Source organism: Hermetia illucens, chromosome 4, assembly GCF_905115235.1.
Source record: "Hermetia illucens chromosome 4, iHerIll2.2.curated.20191125, whole genome shotgun sequence".
NCBI lineage: Eukaryota > Metazoa > Arthropoda > Insecta > Diptera > Stratiomyidae > Hermetia > Hermetia illucens.
The window spans coordinates 14768238-14786718 of record NC_051852.1 but is presented as its reverse complement, the minus strand read 5'-3'; the positions used below and the strand labels follow the sequence as shown (position 1 = coordinate 14786718).

The window sequence follows — 18481 nt, the reverse complement described above, 5'->3', positions numbered from 1 at the left end:
ATTAGGCGGTCGGTGTTCTGGCAAAAATCGCATTTGAGGTTACGGTATTGTTGGTGTCCAGTTGTGTCTCCTGTTGCTGCCGGTGATTTCCGCATTTGCCTCAAGAACAACACAGTCATTCGCAGCCCGGACCGAGTACGAGAAACAAGATGCCGCCCAAGCAAAATAAGAAGCCAGTGCCCAAGAACGCGTACTCTTGCTATGTGGACGAGTTTAGAGTGAAAGAACAGAAAGCGGGTCGTCATCTAGGGCTTCGCTACCAGGATTTCTTCCAGCTAGCCGGTGCATCATGGGGGGTAAGTGTTAACATTGTTCCTGTTGTTAGCAACCTTGACCTATTTCTCGCAATCAGAAAATGTCACCCTCTCAACGCGCCCCGTACGAAGCCATGGCCAAAGCTGACAAAATGAAGGGGAAGTCGGGCGGCGAGAAGTATTCAAGTCAGGGAGTTCCTCTGTCCCAGATTGAGCGTGAAAAGCGCGAGAAGGAACTGGCCGAGCGCCTCATGAAAAAGGAAATCGAGGATACGGTGAAGGACGGTTTCGCGAATGATAGTAAGTATTCGAACAACGGGTTCGAAATTGGTAATGAGAAAAACTGTTTTTTTTTTGTTCTGTGCAGCCTTGGCCACCCAAAAGTACTATTTCGTGATGGCCAATTACTTTGCGAAAACCACAGATTGCGACTACATCCCAGCCGAAATAGCGGTGGCAGAATATTCGTTGAAATCTGGGGTCAACAAGAAGTTCCACACTTTCATTGATCCAGGTGAGTGAAAAGTATCTTAGTCAGCTAAAAACTCTTCTATTGAATCCATACTTAGTGCTATAACGGAGAGAAGTAAATGCATCTATGGATTTTGAACTAAGATGAAATGTTAGAATAGTAGCGGTTTCACAGTGAGCCCTTGAGTGGACCATACACTGTCGTTTCCATCAATCCACAAGCCAAGCGCATTGTTGTATGTAACTTTAAACTGGGCAAATACTTCGCATTACTTCTGTTTTTGGATATATCCAACTGTAAAAGTTGACAATGGATCTTTTTTCTGTGAACGTCAAAGCTGGCATGGGTATACTGTGGGATTCGCACCGACTAAAAAAGCATCCTCCATCTCTCACCTACCCTTGTCCCCCGGGACCACCACCTAGGCATTACTTCACGAGGCGGGCATGCCTTCCGTAGCCCTTCGTGTTTCCAACTCTGCAGTCCTCCGCTTCTTTGGTTAATTCAAAGCTCCATTCTGTCTTTGGGGTACAGCCTCTCCATTTCTCTGCGCTCTTCTTCTGCGTGCTTCTCTCAGGAGTTGGGTTTGTATCCGCACAATTCTGTGATTGACCGAAGTCGAATTCGCCTTCGACCTGAGCATTTCCCGGATTAAGTTTTGGGGGCTCACGCCGAATCCCAAGGCCTCGTTCAGGCTTCATTTCTCCTCCTGGAATCTTAGGCACTCAAACAGCACATGCTCCGGTTCCTCTGAGAACCCACGACATCTGTAACAGCTCTGGGAATCATCCACACCGATACGATGCAGATACTTTCGGGAGCAACCACCGTATCCGGTGAGAAACTGCGTGAGGTGATAGTTCAACTCCCCGTGTCGTCGGTCGACCCATTCCCTAATTTCAGGAATAAGCTTGTATGTCTATCGAGCCTTCGACGACTCGTCCCATCGTCGTTGCTAGAGTCTATGCGACTCCTTGCCTCTGCTTCCGTTCCTGATGGACCCGTCTACGTCCGTCCATACAGGCATCGTAACTCTCTCGCTAATGGGTCAACACTGCATCATCCGAACTATTTCTAAATGCGCTGCATACCCTCCAGCGCAATCAGACGATAGGCAGAATTTATCTTCCTCCAATTCTGTACGTTGTCCAAAACCTTCGCCCACACAGGCGACGCGTACAACAATATGGACCGCACGACCCCAGCTATCAGCCGCCTGCTACACTGTTTTGACCCACGTACGTTCGGAATCATGCTGGCAAGGGTCGTGGTGACTTACAGCTTTTCCACAGGCGTACTGAAACTCAGCCTGGCATCGAGAGTCACGCCAAGGTATTTGATGGTCGGCTTTGAGACGATCGTATTTCTTTTCCGACGATTTGTAATGAGGATTGCCTCCCTCTTTTCCTCTGCCAGGCTCAGTCTGGCCCCCTCAAGCCAGGACCTTACAAGCATTACCGATTTGGTGGCGTAAACCTCCACATCCTCCGGGAGTTTCGCAACGATCACTATGGCCAGGTCATCAGCAAAATCGACTGACGTGGGCTCTTCTGCTACGGGAACCAAGAGCACCCCGTCATACATCACGTTCCAGAGCAGAGGGCGCAACACCGAACCTTGTGGTACCCCCGGTGTAATGATGTATTCATTGGGTCCTTCGTCCGTCCCGTACCAGAGAGCTCTGTCCGACAGGTAACTCTCGATTAACTTAGCCAAGTAACCAAGTGCATTAATTCTGGCCAATGAATCCTTAATACAGTCCTAGTTGGCGGAGTTGAATGCATTTTTTTACATCCACCATCACCACGGTACAGCATTTGCCCGAAAGCATTGCCTATCGAGCCAAGTGCACCACTCTTCCCACCGCGCCAACAGTAGAGCGAGCTTTGCTTCATCCGCAAGACCTTTCCCGTCTTCCACGATTGGGAGCAATCTATTGTAAATGATGCGCTCGAACATCTTCCCCATAGTGTCCAACAAACAGATAGGTCGATAGGATCCTGGGTCCTGCTGGTGCTGGTGGCTTGCCTGGTTTAGGCAACAACACCAGTTTTTCCTTTTCCATTGTGGAGGAAATACGCCTTCTGCCATGCATGCCTCGAAGGTATTTATGAACCAATCAGGTCTAGTCCCCACCTCCAGCTTTAGTACTTTATTAGGGATGCTATCCAAACCTGGACCCTTGCCATGGCCGATCATTCCGCTGACCTCCCAGACTTCTTCTTCGATAACGAGCGAGGTATCCAATCCACCTCGAATTGGGCCTCCGTTTGATACCTGCTACCCGATTGATGAGGAAAGAGCGTGGTTACAATTTTTTGTAGAAGCCGTGGACAGGTCACCTGAGGCGACCTTTTCCCCTGCAACTCTTCATAACCAGCCTGTAGGCCATGCCCCAGGGATTTATGATGGCATCCATACACAGTCGCCTAAAACAATCTCTTTGCGCCTACGAATGGCCTCCTTTATTCCGCCACGCAACGTCCTATAATCCCGTTCGCATTTCTAGTGATCGGATCTTCCCCTGATTGGTTGGAACTGCATTCTTGCTCGATGGCATGCCGATCTTAGCTCCGTGATTTCGCTATTCCACTAATAGTTTGGCTGTTTACTTGCAAACTCTCGCCTCCGGGGCATAGCAGCGTCGCATGCCTCGGTTACGCTTTTTGCGAGCATTCAACCCATCGCTTGGCCCACCAGCGACTTTAATAAAGATCGCCTGGTGGTCGCTGTAAATGTAATGCTCACTGACATGCCCCTTGCCAATTCGGTGCTCATGTACGTGAGGTCGACGATAGAGGCCAGGCCTCTCCCTCTGAACGTAAATGAGTTCCGAACATTGGCAAGTACAATATCCAACTCAGCAAATGCCTCGAGCAGGACACGTCGTCTATCGTTTGTCGTTCGGCTACTCCACTCACAGGCCCAGGCGTTGAAGTCACTCGCTATGATTTTCGGGGTATGACTCCTTCCGTCCAGCACCAAATGGTGCAGCATCTCCTCGTACTGCGCACGTGTTGCGCTAGGAGGAGCGTAACAGTTGTAGACATGAATCCCGTCCATCTGTCCTCTCACGAAACCAGCTTCTGGACGTTGCATAACTTCCTGAATGGCCTGCTCGCCGCACGCTGCTTTACCGGTCTTGTCCAGACACCACAATCGTAGTTGCGATAGGATTCACAAATAATGGCAACGTCAATTTCCTTCTCTCAGATGGTCTGTGAAAGAAGGGCTTGCGCCGCCTCATAATTGTTGAGATTGATTTGAATCAATCTCATTTTGGCCTTCTATTTAGCGCTCTCCTGGACACTAGACATTTGCTACTGCCAGTAATAAGTCGGTTGTCGATGTCCTCCTTTCCTTCCACAACATGCATTTCGGGTCAGCTATGCTGGCGATATGTCCATCTCCTCCGCACATTCTGCACTGCTTTGATCTATCGTGGGCGCTGGTGCATGCTGCGGCTATGTGCCTAAAGTCGATGCACCTGAAGCATATTTTCATATCCACTCGCTCGTGGTAACCTCATCGATGTCCTTGAACTCGAGAGTTATCTCCTAAAATCTGGTCCTTACTTCAGCCTGCTGGTCAAGGAATTTTTTCACCTGACCGAGGAAGTTCTCCGCTGCTTTATCTTTCGACTTCTTTAGCTCCAGCTCCAGAGGTCTCGCTTCTGCGACCGCCTAATTCGGTTGACGCTGTTTCCTAGATCCCTAAACTCCGGATCTGACTTGACTTGCTTAAGAATGTCGGCATAAGTCGCTTCCCCCTTTTTGGAAATCGCAAGCGTTTAGTTGTACTATACAACAAGGGTGGAAGTATCCTTAGGCCTATGTGTGTGTGTGATGGGGGAGAAGCTACAGCTTCTGAGCATTCAGGCCGTGTTGGGCCATTGTACTCGCCATACCCATCTAACGGAATATTCCGGTTTGTTAACGTCGCAACTGGAGAACATCGACACCGAAGATCTGGTGCCTGATGCGGCTATAGGCGAGGTATTCACATAAGAAATGCTCCGTAAATTCTGCTTTCTTATTACAGGAAGGACACGTATTGAATTACGGCCTGTCCGAATGCCCACAATACTCCTGCTTTTCGACAGGATAAACTTTGCTGGCAGGAGAAGTTTGGTGCGTCGAGCAGCATTTAGGCTCTGTCACCTGTCATTGTGGGAAGCTTGTTCCCAGTTTTTAAAGACAGCCTTAGCTAATGCTACTGATACTCAAATTCCTGGTTCCCGTCCCGGCATGGGGGAGATTGACCCCTATTTCGCTAAAGCATCCAAAATTTCATTTCCTTCTACGCCACAGTGACCAGGTACACAGGGTAGTTCCGCCGTATTGAATATGGAGTTTCTGCATTCCTGAACGATTTTCGAGGTGATCAAAGGACTACTCAACGCCCTCAATGCAGCTTGGCTATCACTGCAGATTGCAATGCGCCTGCCCTTCAATCGCTCGTCAATCACCCAGTTTGCCGTCCTTAGGATCGCATAAACTTCAGCTCGAAAAACCGTTGCATATTGTCCCAAATGAAAAGCCTACTTCTCGTTTTTATTCGAGTTTTGAGCCATCGGTGTATATCCTGCTACGCATTCCTCTGTGACTTCTCAGTTCTCTCTACGCTTCAAGGTAACTTCATATCTTCTACCAAACAGATGTATGGGGACACGAGAATCGGAAGGCATTGTAAGAACTGGATTCAGTACTCCTAGTAACTCTTTCAATGCTCTGTGCCGACAGATTGCGTTGAACTCATCAGAACACGTTGCCTGCTGGACGTGGGGTCCCCAATATTTGCCATTAGCCGACTTAGGGCAGAAATTATAGGTGCAGCCTCACCTTTGAGTCAAGAGTTAGCCCAAGGTACTTTATCGTCAGTTTTGACTTAATTATAGATTCGTTGATCGACGTGGGACGCAGGTTTGGAATTCTTTTTTTTTTTAGTCGATGACTAATTCAGTTTTTTCCAGTGCAAGGTTAAAACCATGAGCATTCATCCATCTGTTTACGCACCGCATAAATATGCCAAGTCTGCTTTGTGCGTATTCGACAGTGCGTATAGCAAAAAGCACCACCACATCATCAACATAACCGACCAGGCGCGACTCTTCTGGCATGTCGGGTCTAACCAGACTATCATAGGAAGCGTTTCAGAGGTCCGGTCCTAGGTTGGATCCCTGCGCTGCTTCCAACGTGATCTCCACCTTCTTCTGACTCTGTAGCATTTCTTAGAGCAGTTCCTCTGATAATCCCTCTAAATCCATAAGAGATAGTTCGGCACGTGGAAAATACTGTCTAGTGTGCCTAGAAATTACGAAATTAGAGGCGTTTATGAAATCAACCGTTATGAGGAGCACCATCCGTCGAACTTGGTGACTGTGTGCCTCCGCTCGACGGACGGCATCCACGACTTGCATAACAGCATTAATTGAGGGTCTGTTCTAAACCGAACTGCTGTGGAGATAAGTCTCCGGCAATACGTATCGCTTCAGTGAATCTACTTCTGATGAGCCTTTCGAACACTTTCGTGGCAGTGTCAAGCATATAAAGTGGTCGCTATGAAGAATTCAGAATCACCTTTCCCTTTGCTGATCAGCGCAAGTCCCGCCACATTCCAACGCGAGGCTCTGACCCAAAGCTCCTGTATTAGTGCGATGTCGATGTCTTGCTCTAGGAGGAAGACAAGCAGATTAGCCGAGGCGCACTTCGAGTGCTGCAGATTTATTTGCGTTATCCTCAGCGTGATCTGCTTTCGTGGGGGTTCGTCGGACCGTCGATCCTAATCTCCTCCAACAGCTCGTTGCCGGAGTCGATTGAATCAAGGTTGTCCGGTTTTGCAGAACGAAACACTTCCTTTGCGTTCTTGATTCCGAACCGCAGTTTATGGTTTACCTTTTCCAGTGCCTCCAGGCACTCTTCGTTTATACGGAGTAGAAAAGGTTGTTTGGTCTTGTTTAGAATTCCTCCTCCTTGATAACTACCCAGTCTTCTATGGGGATCCTGGGATTTTGGGGGCGCAGGGGTTAAACGAACTCCTTATCCTTCGCCGACCAGATGCAAGTGACCGGTTTCCAGGGAATCTCGTTGTAGGGGATGATGTTGACCTTTACGCCCTTACAGGGGTCGCTGATCTTAGCGACATACGAACCGAGAAAGTCCCTGGAGAATTGGTTTTCGCAAGCTATAACGTGGAATTCACGGACCATCTGTGAGAAGCAAACCAGGGAATGGATCCCGTGTGTTCGCCTTCGGGGTCCAGGAGATGCTCGATGACCATCTCCGAAAGCCGGGCCTCAACGCTGGTCCACACCTCCGGCGCTAGTTTGCCGTTATCGGAATTACCATCCGCCAGCGCCACACATAAGTGGCTCCTGGCCACGTGGCTGAAGAGTTTCGCCGTTTTTGGCCCATCGACTTACTGTTGCTTCTTACTTTTCTCCCGAGGTTGGTAAGCGTCCGATATCTTGCCCACTCCGTTTCGCTTGTGTTTTTGTTCGACCTCGTCTTGAATCGGATGCGTTTGAGAGCGGTGAGTTTCGCCTTCTGCCCATCTGTCGGCTGTTTGCTGAAATGTTCCTCAACAATCGCCTGGTGTTTAGCGAGGTTCTTTTCATTTCGCGCGACAGTACCGGCCTCCTTATTCGCAGCAATCTTGCTGAGAATATGCATGGCTTTCTTGTACTGACTCTTGAGCAGGACACCAGAGGACTTTCGCTCCTTAGCTGTTTTCTGGTGCATAACTGTCGGTATTTTGTTGGTCTACTTTTAAGGGATCCCCCGATGTCGAAGGTTTCGGATTAGAAGTACTATGTCTGGTATTCGCTACACCCAGCTTGACAGCAGTGGATTCCAGGTTGAAAACCACTAGTCCGTCGCCGTCTTGCTCCAGGAGGTCTCTGCGGTTGGTTTCAGCACAGCGGCACCGGGTGTATTGCTCTCGACGGCTATTGTCTCGTGCCAGCAGCTCGTCTTTCGATGATGCGCCTGGCATCACCCCCTCTTCTTCTATCGTCGATTTATTTATTTTTAAAATTGAGCCTATGTCTTGGTCCCACGAGTAGTCCAGGAAGAATGTCCACCCTGCCTAGCCCGACCACAAGATAAGAGTCTTATTTGAAACTGAAGATGCCCAAGGTATTCAGAGTTCGCATACTAAATACCAAGCTCCCCATTGGTCACGCATCCCTCGGCGTATGCTGTTGCACCTTGGCTTGGGGTTCTATTAGCACCTTCTCCACTGGAGGGAGGACGATCCTCCGGCTATTGCTTCGGCTCATTTCCCCCAGAAGCATTCGCACCTAACACATGACCAGCAGATCCACATTAGTTGAATGAGCCTGCTCTCAGCCCGGCCCGTCCGAAGACGGTTTCCAGCGGCCACCGCGATTAGGTCGTGTGAGGACTTGTCGAATTATGCAACTTTAACCTGAAACATAATCAAACCAGCCCGCCTAGAAGTAGATACTACCATCTACTTTCATATGGAGATAAACTCCAGAATTCTACAAAACGAGCTCTGTCATATGATAACAGAGTTCCTAAATTAGAAGAACACATTCCTTCAGATAAATTGCCCTCCTTAGCTTTCATATAAATTTTGTTTGCTGCTTGGTTACATCTCTCTACAGGTAAGTACAATAGCCTCTATCTCATCCCTGCATTATCCTATTATTTAGTATACCACTCAAAACGACTGAGTCCTTACAATTCTCACAAATCAATTCTCTCAGGAACTCTACCAATTGGTATGGGCTACCAGGCGAAATCTCATGCAGACGACACCCATCGGCTTCCAGTTCCACCGAATGCAATGGGTGAACGCGATTTTGGAAAAGTCATCCAAGGATTAATGAGTTTTATCGAGACGGACGAGAACGGGCAATATCCCCCACTTTACGCGCACAAACATTATCTCGAAATGATAAAAAATGTTATGTCGATTCTTGAAAATGAATATTTTGGTGATAACAGTGTCAACTTTAAGATTTATCCAATTCAGTATCTGTTTTATACGCTTAAGATGTCGACCGCAGAAAAGGGTGAAGTTAAGAAGCCAGAGTCAATTTTTATTTCAGATGCCATATTTGAACGTGACACATTCGAATATCAGAATAAGATTTCTTGTGATGTAAGTTTCGCTTTGCTAGGAATTGACCGTTGTTATGTTGTTCATGATTATGACCTTTCCAGTTCCATGAAAATATAGATGTTGGGAAATATTGTGCACTTTCATGTGTTACTCGCTGGGGTTACATGTTTTCCGACTACATGTGCTTAGACTTAGCATTAGATTTAATCCCGGGAGCGCATCTTCCACCTGGTGCAGATTTATCAGCTGCAAAAAAATCATTCTCAACTGTGAGCTCATACAATGACGACAAAAAATCAGTTGCATCCACATCAATGCGGTCTTATGCATCGACATCAGTTCGCTCAAATGTCACTCAACCAAAGATCGAGCGTCATTACGTAGATGATACCAGATCTGATGCTACGGAAAAATATCCACCTGGAGGCGACGTACGAAAAAGAACTCACGATCCGGCTCGAACATTCGAAAATGATTCTAGTGATGAGGACCAGGATGACAATCCGTGGTCGACTCGCAACAAAAATAAGCCAAGACCACCTAATGAGGATTCATTCAGCTTTAGTTCTGTGGTGGCAGGACGCGGTCGTGGCATTAAAACCGAGCCCATTTCCAGCAATGCATCAACCACGAGCCGTACTTCAGGACGAGGTAGTTTTTTCGAGGTTACTCTTGGCTTACCGTTTTATTAATAAGCACCGTTTCTTTCAGGCCGACTTTTCCAACAATAGTTTTAAGCGGCTGAGGAGATAGCTATTTAATTTTTGTTTGAACTTGAAGATACGAAGCCAAAGTGATCCTATGTCTTTGGTTGAATGGGTACTAAAACAAGATACAGTCGGTGTTGTAAACAAAAGCATTTACTATGCTCGTACTTTTAAAATTATATTGACTAGATAGAAATAAATTTTCCGAAAAGGATCTACTGAGTTTTATTATTTTTATTTGATTTGGTTGTACGCACATTCTGTCTTTCATGTGATCGCGTTCGGCCTTCGCACAGCTCACCGAGAGGAGTTCACGGCCATCCCCAGCAGAAATGGTTTACGGGGAGAATCCGCGACTCCCCGCCGACCGTGTGCTGGATATCAGAGCAGGGTTAAGCGACCCCAGCATACTGCGCTTACTCAGGAACGCGGGTTTGAAATTGCGGCTGACCACCTTCTCGACACACGATGCTAGAGGCGGGCACCCTCAAGCACCTCGAGACATGTTCACAGGTCCTCATTAGGACGCTCCTAGGAGGCCGCTGCTCCCTCCATACAAGAACCCCTTTAAAGTTCTGGAGCGAAGGGAGCACTCCTTCAAGTTCGACGTTCGGAGCGGGCCCAAATGGGTCTCCTTGTCGAGACTGAAAGCCTTCGTTGAACCGAAGACGCTTCAACAAAGCATCAGGTTCCCCCGACAACCCCATTGGAGGGATCACGGCCCGGGTTCCTCGTTTGAACCCACACGGTTTCAGCAGGGACGGAGTGATGTTGCGGAACATCGGAGGCAAGAACCACGACTAAATTGCCGGTAGTAAAATCGCTTCCACCGACGCATTGTACTGCCGCCGACACGGCTGGCGGCCTGGAACGACGCCGGCTCACAACTCCAGCTTCCTTTATCGCATGCTGTCTGATCAGCTTTGTTTTAAAATGCTAGAAATACATCATCTGTATAAATGAGTGTGTAGAGAGTTGGACGTTGAATGTTTTGTGAAAGTGTCCATAACAAGAAAAGTGAAGTGGTGAGAGGGCGTTTCCGTGATGAACACCGACAGATATAATTTTTTTTTCCTTCTAATGTACTCGTGTGACTACAAACATAAAAGTAAAAGAGGACTTATTTTCGGAAACCATTCAATCCAAAAATCAGCCCGGGATTGTTGTTTTACACTCAACCCTAAATTTTCAGTGATTGTCCAAGCAGACCCCCATAAGATTCTTTTTTTCCTTTGATCGGTCAAGATTGATTACACATTACTGAAAAGTTGGTTCTTTGTCCCGGACAAGAGGCGGTCACCTGATGATTCGTGTATATCTTCCCGCATTTCAGTAGTAAAAAGTCGGTCAAATCAGTCCGAGCACTGATAGGCGTAAAAGATAGAATGACCAGGATCCTCGAAGGAGAAGGAAGCGGAGGACCTGCGACGGTTGGCTGAGATGATTAGAAGTGATAAAGTTAGCTAAACAGAGTCCAGATATCTTCGTTGCCATTTTCAACATCGCTACTGTGGGAGTAGGAGATTTTGACCCAAAAATTGGAGTTGAGAAGGGTTGCAGCCAAGTTCATTCCACGACTGATGACAGAGGATCAAAAAGTGCATCGCCTGGAGGTTTGTCAGGAGCTCATGGAAATGGCCAATGCTAATGCGAACTTCTTCAAATTCATCATTACATGTGATGAGTCTTAGGCTTAAGGCTACGACGTGGAAACCAAGGTGAAGTTGTCCCAGTGGAAGTCAAAAAATTCATCAAGACCAAAAAAAAGCTCACTAGCTGAAATTAGCCGTTAAAGTGATGCTCATTGTTTTCTTTAATTCAATCAATCGTTATCAATACCTCCAAACCTTGTGAACTTTACGCCAAAAGATTCGTCGGTAAGGGCCAGAATTGTAGGCAACAGGCGCTCGCCTGGTTTTTCCTCCATGACAAAGCGCCTTGTTACACCACACTCCTAATTCGCGAGCTTTTTTGCCAAAAACTCGATGAAAATCCTTCCCTATTCTCCTGACCTGACTCTGTGTGACTTCCGGCTGTTCCCAAAACTTAAGTACTTAATGAAAGGTCAGCGATTTAATGCGATAGAAGAGATGAAGGAAAAAATGCTGGAGCAGCTGAACAGCATCCGTGATGCAGAGTTTTCCAGATGCATGGAACAATGGAAACACCGGTGAGAAGTGTGTTTACTCCCAAGGGGAGTAATTTGAAAGGGATAAATTAGAACAATTGTAAATATTTGTAATAAATAGTTATCAAGAAAGTACTGAAACTTTTTGATCAGACTTCGAATGATTGCCATTTACCGTGTCAACCATACCTACCCGTCATCGTTCGCGGTTATCTGAGATGTTTATACTCCTTCTCGACTGTTCTAGGCCAAGTGCTTTTTCTCGTTTGCCATCTTGGGAGAGTGGGTTCCACTGCCTGACATACCCAGCAATGCAGTTGTCACCTCTCCTCAATGTGTATTCTATCCACTGCTGCTCCCACCTTCCGATCACAGCGAATACGATATGGGTGCTTGATCTGAGCGCCGACCAAGTTCTTCGTTTATAATAGTATCAGGCCAGCGTACCCCAACCATACGATGCAAGCAAGTGCTGACGGCGGCTTGGAACTTTGTGGGGGTCACTTTCTATGTGGTACTTCCATATAGCAACACAGAAAGAATACTTGCGCAGAACAGTCACAACTTGATCTTGGGGTTGAGATAACTACATTTCCAGATTTTAGACAAAGCAGCCAAAGCGAATCTTCCGCTGTTAGCGCCTCGGGCAACATCCAGTTCGGTGCCACCGTCGGCAGAAATCACGCTTTCTAAGATACACAAATTGATCAACGCCTTTGATCCTCTGCCCATAAATAGAGATAGGGAGAGTGCGTTGACCGGTCAGATTGACAACCTTGTGTTGTTGGTAGTTATCTTGAGTTCAATCCTACTTGAGTCTGTTCCTAAATCTAGAGCCAAGGCCCATAACCCGACGAAAGAGTAAATTGATATTATCAGCGTAGTTGAGGTGTTTGAAGAAAGATGTCATAGTCCATCCACCGCCTCCACGTCCTCCGGGCAAGGCAGCGTGAAGAATGTCACCGATAACAAAGAGAAATAATATCGGTGACAAGATGCATCCCTGGCAAAATCCATTGTGGGCTTCAAAACTTTCTGAGGTTTTACCTCGAAGCAGCACGTGAGATTTTACGCCATCATATGTCGCTCTGATAATAGCTATTAGCTACAATTTTTATTTTACAGTGTATATATATATCTTTCGGGAGCAACTTACCCCCTTCATCAGTACAAAGCTACTCACAAGCTGTAGGTTGGAGTAAGCTGTTGGTCTATCAATTTTAGGCTTAACTACAAATAGAAGACAATATCTAACCTCTTAGCTATTAGCATTTCCGGAATGCCCTTCCTGTGTTGAGCACGCCAAATACACACCCTGTTCACACTGTCGAAAAAATCTCAAAATCGATGAAGAGGGATCCGTAGGGTGTTGAGGTGGTCAATGCTAGAGGATCCGGAGCGGAAACGAGCCTGCTCTCTATCGATCAAGCTTTCAATAGGTTCTTTCATGCGTTCCATGATTATTCGAGATATTTTTATGACGGCAGGGAGCACGCACTTCGCTTCTTTGGAATCTTAACGATCATCCCCTTCTTCCACTCCCTGGGAAAAGTCTCGGATTCTCAAAATGTCCGCATGAGTGAAAGTAGCAGATCTGCAGTAACTGCAGGTGCAGCGATAATTAACCCTGCGGGGCGGAATTCAAGCCTAGCGACTTTACTCCGTTTGAATGCTTTGATGTCCGAAATGATTTCTTTTCTGCTTGGGGGCCAGTCCGTATCCACATATTACGATAATTGGTCATTTCGTCTACAAGAGGAGGAACCGCACCGGTTATGATTCGATTAAGAACCCTGGTGAAGTGTTCTTTCCACCTCTTCGGTTGTTCGTCATCATCGATGAGAAGTCAACCATATAAACTTCGCTGAACTGTGTGTAATCGCTCGTAGAAAGCATCCTTCTCCACTATATCGAGAGTCTCCGTTGGTGTGTAACATTGCACAGTTGTGATGCTCCTTCACCTGGACCGAAGCGTTGCAATTAGCAGTTTGTCAGAAAACGGCTTTCAACTCAAGAGAGTACGCTTTGCGGTAACCGTCAGAAACAAATCGATACCGAATTCGCGTCTGCTACCACTTGGCTTTCCAGAGTACACAAGTACATTGCCGCAAGTGGAAGAGAAGTACTCTCCAGGGTCTCACAATTTTAATTCACTTAGATCCAGAATGTCCAGCCTATATCGTTATAATTCCCGCTTGATTTGGAGAAAACGAGCATTTTGGGGGCCCCCGCTATCGTTGTCAACGAGCGTGCATACATTCCAGAAATCAATTATAGTCAATAGTTTCCAATAGACAAAGATAGTAGCCGGAAGTCCCTATTCGAGGCGCTGCTGACGTTTCGGCAGCAAAGTTTTAAAAGTTGTAGGTTGCTTGCTATCCCATTTAGTCACCTTTTATGGCAACCAGGGAAAACTTTTGTATTCTTAAGTCCCAAGTCACAAGGTCAATCATAATGTAGTACCTTGCTAGGGGTAAGGTAGGTAATCCTCGCAATGAGGAAGGGTGAAGATTCCTCCGGAAGATTGATGGCGCATTTATGCCATGTGTCAATCAATTGTGTACACTACTGGTGAACTTTTTATAACAAATTCTGCACTCGATACAGACCAGAACTCTTTGAGAGGCGATTAGATTTTTCTCCTGCCCCCACCGTTAAAATCACCTGCTGAAGTGGTCGCCACAGATTGTAGTAGACGGAACTATGCTCCCGAAAATCATAGCATCTGAACGTCGAACAGACCCGATTTCAACGCCGTGCTGTTCATGACGGTAGTCCGGCCCAGTTCTAAATTTACACGACTCTCGCCAATTATCCGTAACGGATCTTAAGTTTCTCCTTCATCTCATTTTATCGAAATACATTTTATACCTAGTTGCCAAGTGTCGTGATAGTTTCCTCATCGAGTAATCTGCAAAAATGCAAAATTCGTGCACTTTCCTCACCTACTCCCCGAGACCCCGCGGGTCACAATCATTCAGAGTGAAGCTATTCATGATTACTCTTCTCATAATCGGGCTTGTCATCCTCTACACCGGAATTCATATTTTATTTTCATTTAATCCTTATTTTAATTTATTTATTTATTTATTTAATGAGGACAATACACAGAAAGCAAATTTCTTATTACATATTGTCCTCAGAGGGAGGAGCAAGTAAATGGCATATTTTTGCGCTTAAAGCTAGAGAGGGACAGAGAATCAAATGAACCAAGCTGTAGGGCATTGTAGGACCGGCAAAACCTCTGGATCGGAGAGTGAAAGTAAATCTCGAGCTCGGCGAAGGGCACATCAAAAATGTCCGCATTACGTGTATCATGAGACGAGGCGATACGGAGAGCAATATCCGAGTTGGCGGAGCAGTCCATCAGACCATTGCAGAGTTTGAAAAGAGTACACATATCAAGGAAAATACGGCGTTGCTGTAGGGAGGGGAGATTGAGGGCGCGGAGTCGTGACGGATAATCAACCCGTGGAAGGTTCTTTTTATAAAAGAGGGTCCGGGTGAATTTGCGTTGTACAGCTTCAAGAGCGCGGCCGTCACGGATGCGGTAGGGGGACCAGACTACACAGCAGTATTCAAGGATGTTTTTGACAGGGGAATTGAAGAGTGTTAAGGAGGGCTGGATTGAGGTAAAGTCGGACGAGGAACGTAGGATAAAACCAGACATTTTGGAAGCTCTATTGATGATGTCAACGAAGTGGAAATTGAAACGAAGTTTATCGTCGAATATTACACCCAGGTCTTTGAAGGAGGTCAGTAGTGAAAGGAGTTGACCACTGAGAGAATAGGAAAAGGATGATGGGGAGGGTTTCAGGGAATAGCGCATCCAGTGGCATTTGTTGACATTCAGTGTTAGCTTGTTGACCGAACACCAACGGGCTAAATTATCAAGGTTGGATTGTAAGAGAGCACAGTCCAATGGAGACGAAACAGAGGCAAACAATTTAAGGTCGTCTGCGTAAAGCAAATACGGACAGGTGAGGATGGAGGCGAGGTCATTGATAAAAAACAGGAAGAGTAGCGGGCCAACTATAGAGCCTTGGGGAACACCAGAGGAAGGAGAGAAGGAACGAGATGAGTGACCATGAAAAGAAACTTTGCAGGAACGGTATGAGAGATAGGAGGAAAGCCAGGAGATGACTGAGGGAGGGAACTCTAGCGAAGAAAGTTTAGAGAGAAGAATGTTATGGTCAACGGTGTCAAAAGCTTTGGAGAAATCAGTATAAACAGCATGTACCTCCTGTCGTGAATTCAAGCGTTTAGCAACAAAGTTGGTAAAGACCAGAAGATTTGAAGCCGTAGATCTATGTTTCACGAAACCATGCTGCTCTTTGACAATGAGGTGACCGAAGTGCGGGGTCAACCAGTCGTTGACGTATCTTTCTAGGATTTTGGAGCAAGAGGAGAGAAGGGAAATGGGGCGGTAGTTCACAGCAAGGGAAGGGTCTCCGCTCTTGAGGATAGGAATGATAAGGGCCTCTTTCCAGAGACGGGGAAAGTAGCATTCGTCTAGACTTTTGTTGTAGATTATACACAGGGGGAGGGAAATGTGTTTTCTACAGTTAAGGAGGAAGAGATTAGGAAGCCCATCGGGGCCAGGTCCGACATTGGGGTCAAGGTTACCAATGAGGAACTCAACCAAGGAAGGCGTAAGGAGAGGAATGGCTAGTGATTCGGAGGAGTCTGTGGTTATGAAAAGTGTAGAGGGTGAAGGGCTCGAGGGAGAAAACACTGAAGAGAAGTAGGTGCAGAGAAGGTCGCATGATTGTTGTGGGGAGTTGGCAGTGCAGTCAGCGAAGCTGATAGAAGAAGGGACAGGATGAGTTGGATTACGAGAGTTGCGAGCGTGAGACCAAAAGAGTTTTAAGTTGCCGCGGGCAAGGGCGGCTTCGACGCTCAATAGGTACCTTTTACGCGCCTTTCTGACCATTGACTTCACAGTAGATCGTATAGCTTTAAAGTGAGCAAGGTCGGCGTCATTTTTAGAAGCCCGAAACTTCTTCCTCAGTGTATGTTTCAAGCGAATGTTAATATGAAATTCCGTTGTGAACCAAGTTGGGAAAGAACGTAGGCAGGGAGGGGAAGAAGGGACATAACAGGAGAGGAGATCAGAGAGGATATTGTAGAAGGTGTTAAGAGCTTGCTCACACGATGAATTATTTAATATATGAACCCAGTTGAAAGACGCTAAAGCCGTCAAAATTGGCTTTGCGGAAGTTGAACTTAGTGGGTTTACGCTTGGTTTTGGGTTTTGAACGAGGGAGCTCCGCTTCAAATTCAACCGCGGGATGGTGAGCGTCGGTTTTTACATACGGGGATGTGCCAGGAAATAAAGAGAGGTGGTGCTCGGGGAGGTTGGAAAGGAAAATTAATTCGTGCTGTCACAATCTCTGAGGATGCCGGATTTTACCTAATCCAAGCACTAAGTGTCAAGCAGTTTAAGCCCTTAATTGCGCCATTCGAGTCACGAGTTTTCTGGCTCCAGGTGTCCGGTCCAACCGTTTTTAAGGTTTAGTTGAAAACGAAACCTTATTAAAATCAGTTTACTGTCTGTTGTACCAATTGACTGCAAATTTGGCGGGAAGGTGGGAATCGTGAAAGCCCATATACAGGATGGTCCAAACGTCTTTTCACATTTTTGAACAAGTTGCGTTCTGTGGTCGTGAACCGCCGAAAAATGCTCTGCTAACACCATAACATGTATGAAAAAGGTAAAAATGGAACGGGACCGTATTGATGTATGCTGGTACTGTGTAAATTATCGGTCACGGTTGATACACGCCCTCAATGGAGATGTCCCGGATCGAAGACTGCAATCTTGTGAACTCATCTAGAATCAGTTGACAGTCGATCCTACATTCTCTTCGAATATCCTGTGTCCCGACGAGGACGAGGCACAGATTTAGTTATCGGGATTCACTGTATTGGAACTTCACATATCCACAGCAGCTTCTCAATTTTGATGACCTGTAATTCCAGCAAGACGATTCGCGATCGCATTATGCAGTCATGGTCCGTGGCTACTTAGATGACATATTCCAGGGACGTGTTATCGGTCGGCATGGGGTCATTGAATGGCCTCCCCGTTCCCTTGACCTGACCTCCATGGATTTTTATTTCTGGAGTGTCGTGAAGAACAAGACGCTCGTAGACCACGCAGTTTGCTAGAGTTGGAGGCGTACATTAATGCCGCTTTTCAAGACATCGAAAACACGTTCCGGAAGAGTGCATTCAGCGCCTCGCCGACTGCATCAGCTGCGACGGTGCATAATTCGATCACTTAGTCTTAGTTTTGAAGCCGATTGCGAAACGGGGGAGTGACGGAGTCGTAAAGAGGTCATTTAAATTAAGGGGCCATTTTTAGACCCACTAACTACCCACAAGAAAAATCTGCAAAAAATCATGATGATGCCTCTATATTACGTCTATGGTCCGAGATACCCTCCATCTATCTTTTCAATTTACTGCCAAACCCTCTTAAGCTCGTAATTTTACATTAATATGGGCTTCGATGGAGCAGCCTGCTGGAAAGTTTGGTGGAAATCCTACCATTATTAACAAAGTTACAATGGGGCACCGGGATACTTCATTACAGCTTCTTAGACCAACGCGTTTCGGTTTTTGTTAGTTTTTGGAATAGCCCTGCCCTCATAGTTGACAATGGTCAACCTACCTTCTCCACTCCCGTTTAATGGGGGCTCTTAAAGCTCTCAATGCGTTATCCCATGGCCCATTGCTGCCCCAATCTCTTAAGCAAGAAAAATGGTCTCTAATGTGGCCGACGATTCGCCCCCAGGAATGAGGAAAATAAGCTGCTTCTTGAACA

General features: G+C 46.5%; 1 protein-coding gene across 1 annotated transcript; it reads left to right on the top strand.

Moving 5' to 3' along the window:
• Positions 1–9738, top strand: LOC119655629 (protein maelstrom 1). The gene is made up of 6 exons (XM_038061599.1): positions 1–296; positions 353–554; positions 622–768; positions 8459–8856; positions 8919–9468; positions 9529–9738. The coding sequence occupies exons 1-6, from the start codon at positions 150–152 to the stop codon at positions 9546–9548; spliced, it is 1464 nt and encodes a 487-aa protein (XP_037917527.1). The 5' UTR covers positions 1–149; the 3' UTR covers positions 9549–9738.
• Positions 9739–18481: the final 8743 nt, after the last annotated feature.

Coding starts and splice junctions, on each gene's coding strand:
- LOC119655629 (XM_038061599.1), top strand. CDS start 150: ATGCCGCCCAAGCAAAATAAGAAGCCAGTGCCCAAGAACGCGTACTCT. Junction 297..352: donor TAGCCGGTGCATCATGGGGG/GTAAGTGTTAAC, acceptor TCTCGCAATCAG/AAAATGTCACCCTCTCAACG. Junction 8,857..8,918: donor AGAATAAGATTTCTTGTGAT/GTAAGTTTCGCT, acceptor TGACCTTTCCAG/TTCCATGAAAATATAGATGT.